General features: G+C 40.3%; 1 protein-coding gene across 2 annotated transcripts; it reads right to left on the bottom strand.

Annotated features, from left to right (window-relative positions):
• Positions 1-383: 383 nt before the first annotated feature.
• LOC124633381 (WD repeat domain phosphoinositide-interacting protein 2) lies at positions 384-17229 on the bottom strand. 2 transcript variants are annotated; one of them, XM_047168575.1, is made up of 8 exons: positions 16723-17229; positions 15454-15615; positions 8694-8784; positions 8423-8617; positions 7897-8354; positions 7684-7832; positions 4087-4155; positions 384-3934 (listed from the first exon to the last, which is right to left on the bottom strand). In XM_047168575.1, exons 1-8 carry the CDS (start codon positions 16797-16799, stop codon positions 3819-3821), a joined length of 1317 nt encoding a protein of 438 aa, XP_047024531.1. In that variant the 5' UTR covers positions 16800-17229; the 3' UTR covers positions 384-3818. The 2 variants fall into 2 exon arrangements, with proteins under 2 accessions (XP_047024531.1, XP_047024532.1); XM_047168576.1 differs by lacking the exon at positions 4087-4155 and having other exon boundaries at positions 16723-17223.
• Positions 17230-17478: the final 249 nt, after the last annotated feature.

The following is a 17478-nucleotide window of genomic DNA, read 5'->3' as shown; positions in this document are numbered from 1 at the left end:
ATGACAGATAAGACTATAGACAGCGCTTACATCAAAGGTTCTGTTTTTTATCTAAGCGACAACTTGCTCAAGGCGCAAAAACTTAGTTTTTAATATATTTTATCCTCGAAATCAATGTGGTCCGAAATTTTATGTTGGAAGGCAGGAAATCTAGGTGAAAAAAAATTCCTGATATCAGAATGGCTATCAACTTTAGATGCTGATCATCTTCAAAATCACGAGGGTAGCAATTGGTAGCAGCTAATGTTAGCTGGTAACAATTAGGTAGCAACTCTCTATACCTACATATTTATATGTATTTCGATTCTGACGGTAACCAGTAGTAGTATGTACAGGACAAAGAAAACCATATATTTTAAAACAGGTAAATAATAAACTAGAAGTGGTTTTGTAAAAATATTTATTTAATATGTACATTTTTGCACACGGCGTCTCAGCGGTGTATGCTACGTGTTCTTGTAAATATTGTGTCACTACAATCTTAGTTTACTTGGAATTTTACCAAGGGTGTTAATGTCTGAAGGACATCATCGATCACTGATCGAATGCAGCTAAATAAAATAAATATAACGTTTACAGGTCAACATCACAAATGTTGTATTTCTCTAATAACAGTCAAGTCTGCTAATTTTACTTAAATGACAAGCAACTCTGGCTCAATTCTGCTAATTTAATAATGTGTCAACTGGATATCGATTGAATCTCAATAGCAGTTTTAACCTTTGCGGGAATTCTGCTACTTACCTATACAGGAATGAATTTTATTCAGTGCGCAAACTTTGTCGACTTATAGTTAAATAAGTTTTAAAGATACGTATATTTTTATTTTGTTGTGTTTTAGTACAAAAAAGTACGGTCACAGTCGTCATAGTAGGCACGGCGGCAAAGCGAAACCGGTTAACTGACACGAGCTCTGCTCGGCGCGCGTAAGAATAGTTAGTATCCACATTTGCTGATTTTAGGGCGGATAAAAAATGAAAAAATAAATAAAAATACTGATGATGCAGATATTTTCTGTTAATGATTCTGGACCACAAGTTTTTTTTTTGTGCACTGCTTAAAATTCATTCCTGTATAATACCAATCGTTTTTGTAAAAAATAATAATCTTAACAGGTATCCACTGACTTGCCATTGGTCTGCTCTACAATCATATTGGGCTGACAAAATAATTCATAATTGAATCACAGAAAAAGGATAAACACGTTTATTTAAACGAAAAATTGCGGAATGCCACATGCTTCAATCAAAATTGAGTCACGGTTGAATCTCAGTTGGATATCAATCATATGTCGCTCAAGTAAAATTAAGCCCCTGGGGCCCGATTCTCCAAATTTTACTTAAGCGACATACGATTCACATTCGACTGCGATCCAATCACGACTCGATTACGATTGAAGCGTATGTGACATTCCGCTATTTTTTCTTTGAAATAATAGTTTTTCTCCTTTTCTGTCATACAATAATGAATCATTTTGTCTGCAAATGGTTTACAATTGCAATATGATTATAGATAGAGCAAACTACTGTATAGACCAAAATCACCAAAATAGCAGACCAATCGCAAACCAATCGAATGTCGTTGGAATACGATTGGTCTTATATTAGAATGCCCGAAGTGGTTAAAACTGCTATTGTGATCATATTGCTATTCGATTTCTATTCAATTTTGCCATTATTAACTTAGGAGAATCGGGCCCCTGAAATTTGACAGTCCCGACTCCATTACGATTGAGACAAATGGGGCACTCCGCAAATACCTCAATTGAGACGTAATCGAAAAGACATGGGGAATGGGGAAAGTAAAGAGTCCGTCTTTTAGATAATAGTCACGATTTTTTTTCGCTCACAATAAATAACAAAGAAGATACAACACGATAGAATTTCGTGCTACGTCACTTTTCAAGTACCTAAACATTTCACATAAAGTGACGTCACGAGCCACCTCTCAATATTTATTGCAAATAAATGAACTATTACTTTATACTTTTCTATTAATATGTAGTAATATTGTCTGCAATTGATTTACTATTGTATAGCAGACTACTCTGTAGACTAATAGAAGTCCAATGGATTGGTTTTATACATATTAGTACCAGAATGCCCTGTAAGGTTAAAATTGATATGCAATTGACACATGATTAAATTAGCAGAGGGACGTTTGCGCACTGAGAGACTTGTCATCCTACAAATTCGCCGAGCCGGGCGTACTATTTTGTAAAAAAACACAATATTCCTATACAACTACTCGCTGTTACTTGCGGTTTCACCCGCGTCTCGTGTGACTAACTTCCTTCCTACTTTTTTACCCGGAAAGGCTTATATCAACTTCCCAGAAAGGAGGTTATCAAGTCGGATGTTTGTTTGTATTTTTTTTTTCATTGGTTCATTGATTGAGAAACTATATTTTATCAGGGCACCTATAGTTAGTTGTTGAATTGCGAGAAGCAGCTAAATATGACGACGAAGGGTAGACACGCCGTGGTCATAAGGACGATTTTAAGATACGTAATTTATCTTTTTATCCCTCTGTTCTTACTTTTCTGTTCGGTACTTCTAGAATTATAAGCTCAATTATACTACACATATCACTCGATCGTTAGTGACAGCAAGATTGCTATACAGCGGCGACGGAGTGTGCACATCGCACACCATCGGCCCGTACAAGTCTTATGATGAAACACTACAAACTGAATTGTATAAAGAAAATAGTAATCAATAATGTAATTTTAATACAGTTAACGACTTGAATACCCACACAATTTTTGCTTATGTCCCGAATTGAGATTGTATTGTCAAATCCGTCATTAATTTTCTTGGAGGAAAATTCTATATCCCTTTTATAATCTACCGCTCAAAATTAGTTAATACATGTATACATGAAAGTCGTAAATGAATAAAACTTTATAAAACCTACAGAGAGTCCACAGACGCCAGTACATCAAGCTACTAAAATGTTTAAAACTTTAATAGAATTTCAACTTTATCTCTTACGTATAAGGTTCAATGTTGATGGCAACATTTGACAGATTGGTGTGCTGACGTCTGTATCTTTATTAGCTAGTTAGCTGCCTGTGAGCCCGCGTTGTACCGCGCGCCCGCCAGCTGTTCATAGCCCAGCTTCGATCGCACTACTCTAAGGATCCAAGTATTTCTGTTATAATAGTCGTGTGCGCACTTTCAAACAAGGGACGTCCGACGGCGTAGAGCTGCCATCACAACACAGTACTTGGCAATATCTCGGATCCAATGTAAAGAGCCAGGCAGCGTGTGTGCCAGGCGGCCGCCACTCACGACGCCTCGCTCTGACCGTGCGCAGCGGCACGACAATGGACGTCGACAACGCCGCTCATTAGGGAAGGTAATTACATAACCTCGTATTTCAAGGTAGTAATACCTTTTATTACATATGAAAAAGTAAATACGTCTCGAGAAAGTTGAGCGAATGAAACTGAAATGCAGCTCTTAAGTTATCGTATGCAGTTAAGAATGAATTTAGATACGGAGATCAGTATCATTAGGTACGAATATTCCCTTGGACCTAGACAGCAAAAGGATGGCAGCGCTAACCACAAAGTATTTATTGATGAATGTATTAAATATATATCGGTACATATATACATAAGTCACAATGTAATTTTATCTTAGGGGTTTACAGATTTTTTTTATTTATTCATAGCATAGAAACGCGACAGTAATTAATTTACACACAAAGACGCAAGCTCTCACGGAGTCATCCGTCGTCAGGTTTGATATCACATAAACATTGTATAGCTAAGTAAATCTATATTATACACATATGTACAAGCGGCGAGGTGGCTAGCGCGCGGCCGGCTCGCCGCGCATGGGCGGGAAGTGCTTCGGGTCCCGCAGGTCGAAGGGGCCCCGCGCCGGCGCCTCCAGCGCCGCGCCCAGCTCGGCGGCCCGCTCCGACTCTGTAACAGCGGCCCGACCGTCACGCGCCGCCCGGGCTGCGCGACACAACACACACACGCCGCGGCCGTGCCGGAGCGCGGCCGCGGCTCGTCGCCGCCGAGGACGCGGGGGATGGGGGATAGGGGACGGGGTCAGGGAGGGAGCGCAGTACCTGTCATCCGCAGCGGGTCCCGGCCGCGCAGCGCGCCCGCGTAACTGTTGCTAGTGGAGAGCGCCGCCGCTGCGCGGGAACAATACGTTAGAAGCTGTCCTACAGCGCCACCGCGGACGTCGCGACAAGCGAGCTAACCGCAGCTCATTCAGATTTCAAATAATAAGTATTCGATAACTACTCCAAGAGACCGTGTGCGACAACTTAGCCCGAACATTTGTTATTTCATATATTCCCGAGAATTGTTCCGTATCATCGCCGTCGTCAGAGGTGTGACTGAATTCAATATTATTATTATAAACCACATTGATAGTGGGCGCACGAAGGGAAGAATAGAGCCACCGACTTAGCTGCTCCGTTGACAGCGTCGCTAGTTTTTATTTGGTTTTTCCATTTAAGGATATTCACTGAGAAAAACGGAATATGTATAAAAAAGTCAATAGAAAATTATTTTATTAGCCTCTACTGTCCATCGCTGCCTCATCCATAGCCTTGCATCTATCTCAATAGGTCGCTTCTTGTGGCCGGTCGGAGAGGAAGCTATGCAATAAAATTATTGACATTTGAAAATTTCATTGTCAAAATTTTCTGTTTGGTATAAATAATTATGCCAAAGAAGACGGATCACAATCCATACAAAATTGCCCCACGTCCTATAACAATGTGACGTATCTCAAAAAAAAGATAAAAATGTTTAAAAAAATATGGCATACTCTCTAATTCATTTTTTTTACACCTTCATAAGAAAAAAATGCTTTAAAAATTGTTCAGGCGCTGTTATGAAAACATCGTTCATAGAACTATGAATGGACTATTTTATTAAATTATTTTTATGTTTGATAGGGTATACCTCACAGGTGGTCCCATAATCATCAGGTCAGGATCTGATGATGGAAACCCTGAGAAATTCAGGGCAACTTTTGAAAGTTGTAGGCATGCGAAGGATAAAAACTTGACTATAAGATGTATGTCTTATAACACTATGCAACAGTGAAGATTCGGAGCTTACCTGATGATGGAGACGCAAGAAGGTCGAGGGAACTCGACAACTGAATATGTAAACTACCTCGTGTTTGGGCTTGTATTATTTGTATTGAATAGACCTTTGCAACAGTGAAGGTTTGGAGCTGATCCGATGATGAAGACCAGAGAAGGTCGGGGGGACTCGACAACAAAATATGTAAACTACCTCAGAAGTCGGTGTCTAATGGATGTACCTAAGTTTATATCCCCACCGACTTTCTAGGCCGATGCTCCTAAGAATAGTTTTTTTTGGGAGTCTGTTTTATTTTATTGTAAAAAGTTTTTTTTTTTTATTTTTGACTTTTCAGTGACAAGCACAGTTGTCACTATCCGCATAAGTGGAAAGTTCTCATCAATACGAATAATATAAGCCCAAGCACGTGGTAGTTCACATATTCAGTTTTCGAGTTCCCTCGACCTTCTCTGGTCTCCATCATCAGATCAGCCCCAAACCTTCACTGTTGCAAAGGTCTATTCAATACAAATAATACAAGCCCAAACACGAGGTAGTTCACATATTCAGTTGTCGAGTTCCCTCGACCTTCTTTCGTTTCCATCATCAGGTCAGCTCCAAATCTTCACTGTTGCATATTGTTATAAGACATACACCTCATAGTCAAGTTTTTATTCTGCGCATGCCTACAACTTTCAAAAGTTGCCCTGAATTTCTCAGGGTTTCCATCATCAGATCCTGACCTGATGATTATGGCACCACCTGTGAGGTATACTCTATCAAACAAAAAAACAATTTAATAAAATAGTCCATTAATAGTTCTATGAACGACGTTTTCATAACAGCGCCTGAACAATTTTAAAGCATTTTTTTGGTATGAAGGTGTAAAAAAAAATGAATTAGAGAGTATGCCATATTTTTTTTAACATTTTTATCTTTTTTTGAGATACGTCACATTGTTATAGGACGTGGGGCAATTTTGATCCATCTTCTTTGCATGCTAAGGCGAGATATGAAGAAACATAATTGTATTTTAAGACCTATAATTGTAACTATATTTCAAGCAAATAAATAAATTCTAATACTAAGTTACTCGAGGAAAATAAAGTAAGAAGTGGGTACAACACAGAACCAACAAACTACGCGACAATAATTGTATCGTAGACTAGCCAATTCTCCTTGGTTTCACGGAACAGGGAACTACTGCCCTTACCCGGATAATTACTCGGGATAAATTACCCGGATGAATTACTCGGGAAGAGTAAAGCTTTCCAACAGTGAGGTTTTTCAAATAGGTTCAGTAGTTTCGGAGCCTTTAAGGAACAAACAAAAAAAATGTTTACTCTTATATTAGTATGTACCATTATTTTTGTACTTATATGTTACAGCCATAGTGATTAAATAAATATTATACATAATCACTGGTCATTGTATATAATACCCAAATTGACTTGACAATATGATAAATTACTTTATCTGGATATTTTTCATATTAGCTAGTCAATGTAAGCCAAAGTAATAAATATGGTACCTATAACCAAACCCAAACCCGGTCCTATTGCCCAAAACTCTCGTTTTTTTAAACACCTTTTTTACATGGCGAAACTATACCAGAGTTAAGTGTGGAACCCTAAAAATAATTATTAAAATTGGTTCTCGCAATCCAAAATTACTACCGAAAACCCAAAATACCTACTAATCTAGTTTTTACATAGAATATTAAGAACCCTATTTCCCGAGAGGTGTCGCTTTGGCCTACTTCGCGCCGATAATGTCAGCATCGGGACAGGTTCATGGTCTATAAATAGGGGCCATTATACTCAGCGTGGTCCGACATCCTCTTGGTCGGTTTTTTTTATATTTACTTTTACAATTTACATCCACTTTTAAAAGGTAAGATTAAAAGAATAGCAAGAAATTATAGTAGACTAATACTCTTTTTATTTGAACCGAATACGATTTTTTACGGCGAACAGCTGAACCTGAACAGTGGAACTGCTCAATCAATGCTGAATATCTGAAACGCTAAGTCGCTCGCACTATCATGAGGTATATATTATCGAACGCTTATTATTATTTATAATTATATATATTATTGTTTAATTTGAACGAAAAAGCTTATCGAGTGTTTACTGTCGCTATTCAATTTATATTCAGTACAAGTTAAAAAAAGCTACGCATAGATGCGTGATAGGGCCAAGAAATATTGAATGAAACTACGTACCTAATAAGTCATTTTGAGTTTATCAGTTTATTCCAAAATAATTTGTTAAGATTTTATATTTATTATACCTGTTAATAGTCTGAAACATGGATAGAAGAAGTTTCTAATGAAAAAGAAATTCATGTTTGATTTATTAAATTTCTCTTGGAATATTTTATGATCGCGATGTCAGTTAAAATATTTGTGATGTGTGAGGTTACCATACGATGTGGCGCAATGAGGAGGCGTGATCGAGGTGAGTGCGAGGTGAGGGACGGGACCGGACTGCGGGCAAGCAATGTGCGGCCGGGGCGGACCGCGCCGGACGACTGCGTCCGGGCGGGCCGCCGGGCCAGTTAGTGTGGGCGACCTGCCGGCTCCGGCGCCGGGCCGGGCCTGGCGCGACTCTCTCACTCACCCTCCTGCGGCGCCGCGCCCGCCGCCGGCCCCTCCAGGAACTGGTGCTGGCGCAGCAGCGCGCAGTCGCCGCCCTCGGCCGCGTCCAGCGCGTACACGTACAGCACGCCCTGCGCCGTGGCCACCAGCAGCCGCGGCGCCCGCGCCACGCTGCAACACGCACGCGTGAGGCTCGCGCCGGCCCGCGGGGCCGAGCGGCGCCGCCGGTACTCACTTGGTGATGGCGGCGACGGCGCGGTAGCCGGTGTGCGGCAGGCGCGCGGCGGCGAAGGCGCGGCCCTGCGCCAGCACGTCGGCCACCTGCGCCGGCAGGTAGCCCGCGCCGGCCGACACGGCGCTGGACAGCCAGCCCATCCAGCCGGCCGGCTCGTCGTCGCCGGCCGGCGCGGGCTCCAGCGGCGCGGGCGCGGCCTCGCCCAGCCGGAACACGTGCACGGTCTCCGTGTTGGAGGTGGCGGCCAGGTAGGCGCCGCACGCGCTGAAGGCCAGGCACGCGATGGACACGCAGCGCTTGACGCCGCGCCGGAACTCGTAGAGGCGCGTGCGCTCGGGCACGGCGAACACGCGGATGACGGTGCCGCGCTCCGACGCCGTGGCCAGCCGGCGGCCGCACATGGACCACGCCAGCGCCGCCAGCGGGCTGTCGTGCGCGCTGATCACGCACTTGGCGTTCTGCGGGGAGGCGGGCGGTTAGCGGGCGGGGGGCGGGCGGCGGGGTGCGGGCGGCGGGCGACACTCACCAGGTGCACGGCGTCGAAGATCTGCACCTCGCCGACGGCGCTGGAGCCGGGGTAGGCCACGTGGCAGTGGTCGACGCAGGGCGACAGCGCGCACAGGCCGCGCGGGTTGGGCGGCGTGTCGCGGATGGTGTGCAGGATCTTCATGTCGCGGATGTTGTGGATGTGCAGCGACTCCTCCAGACACACGATCAGCCTCTGCAACAGGCGCGGGTGATGGGTGAGGGGGGCGGCGGGGGGGAAAGGGGGGGGGGGGGCTAGGGCTGACACTCACGGATCTGTTGAGCTTCACTGCGAGGATGGTGTTGCTGTAGCTGTAGTTACAGATCTCGGTACCCTTCTTGTAATGGCATACTATCAGCTTTCTGCAAACAATCTTATTTAAGGTTTCCATAACATAAAGTTGATCGACTGTTGGGCAACTTCGAGTTAGTAAGATGGCATGATATTTGATTTTATAAGGTGTATATGCTGACCGTTTCACAGTTCCCAAATAAACTGACAGCTGTTAACGCCACAAAAGACTCGGTAGGCAGTTTTATCTTGGTAGCTTGTTGAACACACTACCGAACTGCTCATTAAATAACTGAGGTGGCACTTGTTTGCGGAACACCACGACCTGTGGCCAGGAACTCTGATCCGACACGAGGCGTCGGCAACACGTTGGACGCGTCTGCACTCTCGCGACTTCAGCTTGTGACGCACGCACTCTGTCCTCCGCCTTAGTGGTAGTGTATTGTATGCATTTTTTTGCAGTCGAAAGGTGTCAGCTTTAAGCCTTTGTACAAATACGTCTCGCAATATTTTATTTTATTATGCTCTCGATTATGCTCCCGTATACATTATGCTCCCGTATTAAATTTGTTTAAAAATAGTTAATTACCTGTATCTACTGAAATCTAATTACAAAAGTGAAGAAAATAGTGCAATACGTGTGTGGAAGTGTTATCTAAACGATTTATTCGACGTAAACTGCATAAACACAACTTTAATAAGTGAAATAAACTTTGTGACTATAATAGCTTTGTTGAGTGATAATAACCACTTATTTTGGACAAACAAAACTAGTTACTTGGCCAATAACACTGTGAGTTTTATAAACAATAAAAACAAAACGTAATAAAGCTTAAAAACTAAATTTTATAAAAGTGATACTTAGACAGTGGGTAAAAGCAAACATTAATATTTTTCTAACTTGACGGGTAAACAATAATCTTTCCGCTCCAAAGAGTCTACAGATTAACAATTTCATCAACTCGATAAGACGTCGCGCTGGCCTAGTGTTCTGACTACCGACCTCACCAGAAGTAACTTCTGTGGTCTGAGTTCGATCCCCGCATCTGGATTGACTTTTTGTGAATATTTGAGGTTAATATTATTTGAATTCAATAATGAATTTCTTCGAGAATATCACGTTCAGAAAATCAAATACTAAGCATCGTTCACTGTCACAGACTAATTCGGTAGAAACTAGTCCTAACAATTCTAAGATAGATGGCAGTAGCTGCAGCTTACCAAATATATCCACAGATGAAAATGATGCGCAAGTTCAACAGCTTCAAAGCCAAATACAACAGCTCAATTTGCAACTAAATTCGGCACACGAGGAGATTCAGAACCTAAATCTCGAAAACACTTCACTAAAGAAGACCGTCCTTGAACTGACATCTAAATATGATATTTTAAAAAAAGCTGCCATAACACTAACCAGTGAAGTAGGCACTCCTGGCAAAAGCAAGAATATACCTACCTCATCAACTCCACGTTCTAACTCTCAAGGGAGAAACAAGAAAAAGCATTGTAATAAACTCCCCTCCAATGAAAACCTAGACTCTAGCAAGACTTCAGTTATTATACCCAGAAACCATGTGAACCAAATAACAGAAATTGTAAACAAACCAGTAAAGAATAAATTATGTGTTGTAAGTGCTAATAAAGTTAATAAAATTACATCAATAGCTGAAGAAACGTTTAAAAACTCTCAAATATGTCACTATATTTTGCCAAATTGTGGTATATCTCAACTTATTCATAATTTAGATAAGAAAATATCGGACTTTTCAATGTCCGACTATTGCGTTATCTTGATTGGTGAAAAAGACTTTCAGCAAACAGAAAACTATGTAAATATAATTATAGAATTAAGAGAATCCTTGCTTAAAATTCAGCATACAAATGTAATTTTATGTGTTCCTACCTTTAAATTAAGTAATTTCTCAACTATGTTTAATTGGCGAATCGAGACTTTTAATAATTTACTGCATCTTGATCTTCAAACTTATGGTTACGCGACTGCATTTGACACTAACTTCGATTTATCGTATGATTTTTCTATGTTCTCAAAAATCAACAGAAGGATAAACGATCGTGGAATGCGCAATATCTTTAATAACTTACTGCTAACTATATCTGAGAATTCAACAAAAGGTGATACCTTAATTAACGAAAATGATAACAACGTCGTCGCATCTCCAAGTCATGAGTTTTTTCTTTGATTCTATGTATATTTTTCACCAAAACATTGCTGGACTTATAAATAAATCAGACCTCTTAAATATTTATATTCAGGAATTGTTGAGTCAGCAAAAAGTAGTTGACGTTATATGTATAACCGAGCACTTTATAATGTCAGGCCAAGAAAAATTATTATATATTCCTAATTACAAGCTGGCGGCATGTTTTGCTAGACAGAATAAAAAACGTGGCGGTGCCTGTATCCTAGTAAGAGTTGGACATGAGTATAAAGAACGACCTGACGTAATGAAATACTCGATATCAGGAATTATAGAATGTTGTGCTGTAGAATTTCCTTCTCAAAAAATTATAATTATTTGTGTATATAGACCTCCTAAACTATGTAATCTAAGTAAGTTTTATGAAAATTTAGATCTTATATTAAAAAATAAGTGTAAAAAACCCTTTCCAAAAGTAATTTTATGTGGAGACTTCAATATAGATGTGTTGAACAGAAATAGAATCACCTCAGAATTTGAATGCTTTCTCAGGAGCTTCAACCTTAAATTAGAAATTAATCAGCCAACTAGATTTATCAGTAATACTTGTTTAGACAATTTTGCACATAATCTTAAGCAGAACTGCCAACATGAAGTAACTGATTTTGGATTATCTGACCACACTGCTCAAATGATGAAGATAAAAGTCAATAAAACTAGTCAAATAAAATCATGGAAAACATTAAAACGAGATGTAAATCAAGAGAACCTTATTAAATTTCGATCGCACCTCGAAAGCCTTTCATTTTCTGATGTATATAATATAGAGGATGCTAACAAAGCCTACGATAACTTTCTTGATATTTTCCTACTGTTACACGACCTCTGTTTTCCATGCAAATTAGTTACTGTGAAATCTGAGAAAAAAATTAAATGGGTCTCTCGAGGGATACGCATATGTAGCAAAAAACAACGGCAACTGTTATGGCAACAGAGACTAAAACCTACTAGTGAAAACAAAAATAAATTTAAGATTTACTCAAAGAGGTTTAAAAAAATTATCAAACTTACACAAAAAGCTCAAAATAACCACTTAATAAATAACTCAAAAAACAAATCCAAAACGGCCTGGCAAATTATTAATAATAACAAGATTATAAAGGAACCCATTTCCCAAATAAAAAAAGGAGATAAAATAATATCAAACCCCAATTTAATTGCTGAATCTTTTAATGACTTCTTCATTGACCAAACCTCCGGCATACCTAAGCATACGTTACGTGATACAATTAACATAAATATCAACCCACATACAATATTTATGGCCCCAGTTATACCTCAAGATGTAATGCGAATAATAAAAACTCTAAAAAATAAAAAGAGCTCTGGCCTCGATGGCATTTCCACAACAGTTGTCAAATTTGTTTCACATTGTATTGCAGAACCCCTTTCACATATTATTAATGCAAGCATACAGTCTGGCGTTTTTCCAGAAAGTCTTAAAACCGTAAAAGTCATACCAGTATATAAAAAAAACGATAAAGAAGAAATGGTAAACTATAGGCCAATTGCTCTTATTTCCATACTTTCAAAGATCATAGAGAAAATCATCTATGAATCTCTCGAGAACTTCCTAATTAAATACCACATACTATGTAACGAACAAAAGGGCTTCAGAAAAAACAAAAATATAAACATGGCCATCTTTGATTTTCTCCAGGAAATAATGCCTAAAGTAGATTCCAAGATACCGGTATGTGCAATATATGCGGATATGTCGAAAGCTTTTGACCGCGTGGACCACGATATTCTCTTAACCAAACTTCATGCATACGGTATTCGTGGTAATGTTCTTAATCTAATAAAAACGTACCTTAAAGGCCGCAGACAATGTACAGAGATATCAAGCCTGTGTTTAAAATCTAGAAATGAACTAAAATATTTATCGTCTTTTAAAGAAATAAAATATGGAGTCCCGCAGGGAAGTGTCCTCGGTCCTTTACTATTTTTGTTATATATTAATGACCTGCCACGTCATATATCTAATCCAATGGTTTTATTTGCAGACGACAGCACTTCAATAGTTTCATGTATCAATAAAGACTCGTACGTAACTGATATCAACAATTCAATCAGCAGTTTAATAAAATGGCTTGACAATAATAACCTAGCTATCAATCTACAAAAAACTAAAACTATGCATTTTCACCAACGAATATATGCAGGTGACATGGAAATCAACTACAGTGGTCAAAATATCGACAAAGTGAATATCACAAAATTTTTAGGAATTCTTATTGATAGCCAGTTAACTTGGAAGCCGCAAGCAGAAGATATCTGTAAACGTTTAAGTACAGCCGCGTTTATGTTATTTAACCTATCCAAAAAAGTAAATTTGTCAACAATATTGGTGGCCTACCATGGTCTTGTAATTTCTACCTTGAGATTTGGTGTAATATTTTGGGGCTATTGTAGCGAACGAGAAAGCATTTTTAAAGCTCAAAAGCGCTGTTTGAGAGCTATATTTGGTCTCAAAGTTACCGACAGTTGTGTGCCTATATTTAAGTCTCAGAAACTATTAACTTTCCCATCACTCTATATCCTGGAATTATCATTATTTGTTATAGCGAACCGAAATTTATTTACAACACTTTCAGAATCTAGAAAACGAAATACATCATTAAGATCTCAATATCAGCACTCACTATCCACAGGCAAATTTAAAACTAGCTTATTAAAAAAAAGTGTTATCTGTATGGCTCCTGTTATCTTTAATAAAATTCCTCATCAAATGAAAACCCTGCCATTGATGAAATTTAAAAAATGCTTCACAAAGTTTCTTGTAGATAAATGTTATTATTCTGTTCAAGACTTCCTAGATGATACAATTCAATAATCGATTTGCCTTAAACAATTTTGTATAATAATTATTGCATTTGCATGCCAACAAGGCAGAATGTACACGGATCCTATTGTATTATTTACCATCCCATTTTGTATGTACCTACATTCTAAGCAAATAAAGACCTATTCTATTCTATTCTATGCTGGTATTTTCGGCATGGCAGCACGGTTTTTTGCACTGAGCTCCTTAGGAGTCGTGTCGCAGCGGTTCTTGTTAGTTCGTTGACGGCGCCTCATCCTTTGCCGTCGATGCACCTCGGCTGCCGGTCGAGCGTTCGAGTGGCGGTGATGGACGCCGCAGGGACGGAATTCTCCGTCACTGATTTAAACAACTCATTGATTTCGCTGCGCAGCGCGGTTCAGCGACAGTTTCTTGGGAGCATCTAGCTCATTCTGTACATCCGCTAAGCTTGCCTTAAGAAAGGGTTTCAGCAGGCTTGCCACATTGACGTGGTCGAATGTGCCGGGAGGGAGCTTACCCAAGTCCTTCGCCACAAACTTGGGCACGTCGTTAGGATCGGTCTCGTTTAGTAGCATGATCCTTCTATGCAAAAAACATATTTTTGCTTGTTTGTGATGTGCCAGTGAAACTACTTAGATACCATTACCTGTGTAGAACTGTATGACCGACTGTACTATTATGACAACATGTAGTGTTATTTAATGTATTCATGCCCATATACATACAAGAGAATAGAGACGTGAATATAATGTAAATAAGATGCAGGCCCGACACACAGCAGACGTGACGCATCGAGTGCGCGCTCGCAGCTGTTCCCGCGTGACGCGCAGTGACGCGCAGCCGCGTCACCGCCGCTGTCCCACATCTTGTGTAGCGCTCACACTATCAACGAGTCGTGGTCCAGTACTTACTACTGTAATCAAATGCAATTTGCGCTTCGACACATCAATCCTGTAGTGTGCACTAAGACACAAGTAGGAGTAGCTGTAGGAGCGCGCTAGACGACGCGGCGTGCACTAAAATAGAGCACTACGTCACGAAATAGTGGACGGCCAGAGCTATTCTGGTGGCGATATGTTTAGGCACGGCGACAGTGAGCACCTGCGACCGCGGAGGTCACTATCACGTCCTCCTCGGTGACGCGAGCCGCTCCTCTCCTCCACAGGCTGATAAGCAGGGCCTCGGCCTGCGTTGACCGCCTCTTATCTTCCGCTTCTTTATATCGAGTTCATTATTCTTTGCCAACCGCGGATAGATAGGTACTAATGCTTTTTTAATGCCACCTCATTTTAGTTTTAATATGATCTCCCAAATTAATTCAAATGGCGTATATATCGGTGTATCATACCTGTTACCACTGCCATTGCAAACACGAGCTCAATCTGAAGTAACAACTGTATAGATCGCACTCGACGATTTCAGCACAGCTTAAAGAATAGTTGGATCCGCCATTAAATTACGGCTAGCCGTTATCAATAACAGGTCCATTTTGAAATGCGGCGGTTCAACGATAAGTCTGATTGTCATTGCGATACATAGTTCAATAAGGCGGGCCACTAGCTGAATCGCTGGTACTTGGCGCTGAATAACGCATCGCGACAAATACATTTCAGCGGATATTTATTGAGCTGCACTCAATCCGGCTAATCGTTGAACCGGCGCATTTCACCACGGCCGTGGTAGTGTGACGCAGTGGATATTGGTAGCGTGGTAACCTGGGTGCGGATACTGTGACAACAGCCACCAGAGAGCTGCTGAAGAGACGGTCGACGAGGCAGGTCTCCTGACCTGAGCGACTGGCGTAAATTTCTTCGATGCCATCATCTGGGGTCAGCGCGAACAGATGGTACCCGCTGCTGCTGCCCGCCACCAGAGACCTGCCAACACAACACCTCTGATAAACTACTCTTCATTAAGGCTAAAAACTACTTAGGAAAAAGTTTAGTGACTTTGGTATGTTTGTCTCTCAATCACACTGAAACTTGGCAGTAATATTGTTGATACATACACTTACAAAGTTAACAATATCAATTTATTTATTTAACTTTATGCAATCCTAAATTTACAAAGGCGGACTTAATGCCATAGGCATTCTCACTAGTCAACCTTAGGGCAATTCATTGTATTCCTGGCATATTCATAAGACTCGCACTTGTTATAATTTGTTACTTTTGTGGAGAGAAAATAAATTAAGTTATTATTATTATTACATAGGAAGCGGGTGAAATTAACTATTATATGATATGCTACATTTCATCCGGGAAGGTGATAAAGCATCTGCCACTTCAGCCTTCAGTTCCTGGGAATCGTACTTGATGATGACTGGCTTACTACATCATCATTGAGAAACATTGTTATATTCATTAGATCTTTTTCAATTATTCTTTTGCTCAAGACCACTCCATGCATATTGTTATTGGATGGAGAACTAAATTATTATTTCTACCTAAAAGTTGAAGAATAAAAAACAATTAAAGTATTCATATCAATAAAAAGAGTGAAAGAAAATTACATTTTTACAACTACAATAATATACTAAACAACAACATTAGTAAACAACAGCTGTTACATTGTTTAGCGAGTTTCCTTTGTATAGTTTACAGTGGCTATGACTAATTATTGTGCAATTAAGCGGTAAGTGATGGGACATGGCCCCCGCTGCGGTATCTGTGGCCGCGCCAGGGAGGCGAGGCGCTCGTCAGCCTCGAACAAGAGACGGTAAGCTCGTCCTCGCCCGCCATGTTTGTTTACCGCGAATGCTGCGGGCGAAGACATTACGAAACAGCTGGCAATGACATATTGCATCATCACGCTACCAGCGAAACGCAGTAGGTACTAACAATATCGACGCTAATTTGTGACATTGTATACTTTTGCACAAGCATTCAGGGCAATCTTGACCCCCGATCCTACCTATGTCGAAACATTAAAAGCAGAATATATTACTACCGAGCGTAAAGTACAAACATATGTGCTTTACTTACGTGCAATCTTGGTTGAATTGAACAAATATTTCTCCTGCATTTGAGCCCTCAGTGTTTTGACCTCCTCCCAAACTCATTGGAACGTTCGAAGTGTATGGATTGCTCTAAAAACTAAGATCTTCAAACAACAGCTTACACTCAAGTCAGTTACTTTAACCAAGTACAAAATAATCACTCACTGAATTAGGTAAATACTTGAAAATAATAAATGTTCGTCACTAGAAACAAGAAGTAGAATTTTGACACAAAGAACGACCTTGCTGCTAAAAACAAGCCCCCTCCCGCACACTGCCCCACTCCGCCATCGTTCAACTCGTTCGTTCAATCATTTAATTTGTTACCTTTCTCCATGGAAGTACCTATGTTAAATTATATTTTTATTTGTACATAAGTGAAATAGGTGTATTAAAAAACAATAGGCCTTGTTCTAATATACAATTTGTGCGATAAGCTAGGACACCCATAAAAATATGTTAGAAAGAAAAACATGCACAGGCTATCGATTTTCTTGTTTGGTTAAAATAAAAATAACTCAGGATTTATAAGAGTGGGTGACCACTGTGTGGTGACCACTCTCAGGGCACCGTACTGAGGACATTATTACTTTGGGCCTGTTGTTCAGGAAATTAGGGTTCCGTATTTACATGATATGTCATAGACAATATTGTTGCCACAAAATTATCAAAATTGACAATGTCAATGTCACGTTAATGTAATTGTCTGTCACTGTCTATTTAAACTTTTCAAATGCTCGAA

Source organism: Helicoverpa zea, chromosome 9 (assembly GCF_022581195.2).
Source record: "Helicoverpa zea isolate HzStark_Cry1AcR chromosome 9, ilHelZeax1.1, whole genome shotgun sequence".
In the NCBI taxonomy this organism is placed as follows: domain Eukaryota; kingdom Metazoa; phylum Arthropoda; class Insecta; order Lepidoptera; family Noctuidae; genus Helicoverpa; species Helicoverpa zea.
Note: the sequence above shows the minus strand (reverse complement) of the source record. Positions and strands in the feature narration are given on the sequence as shown.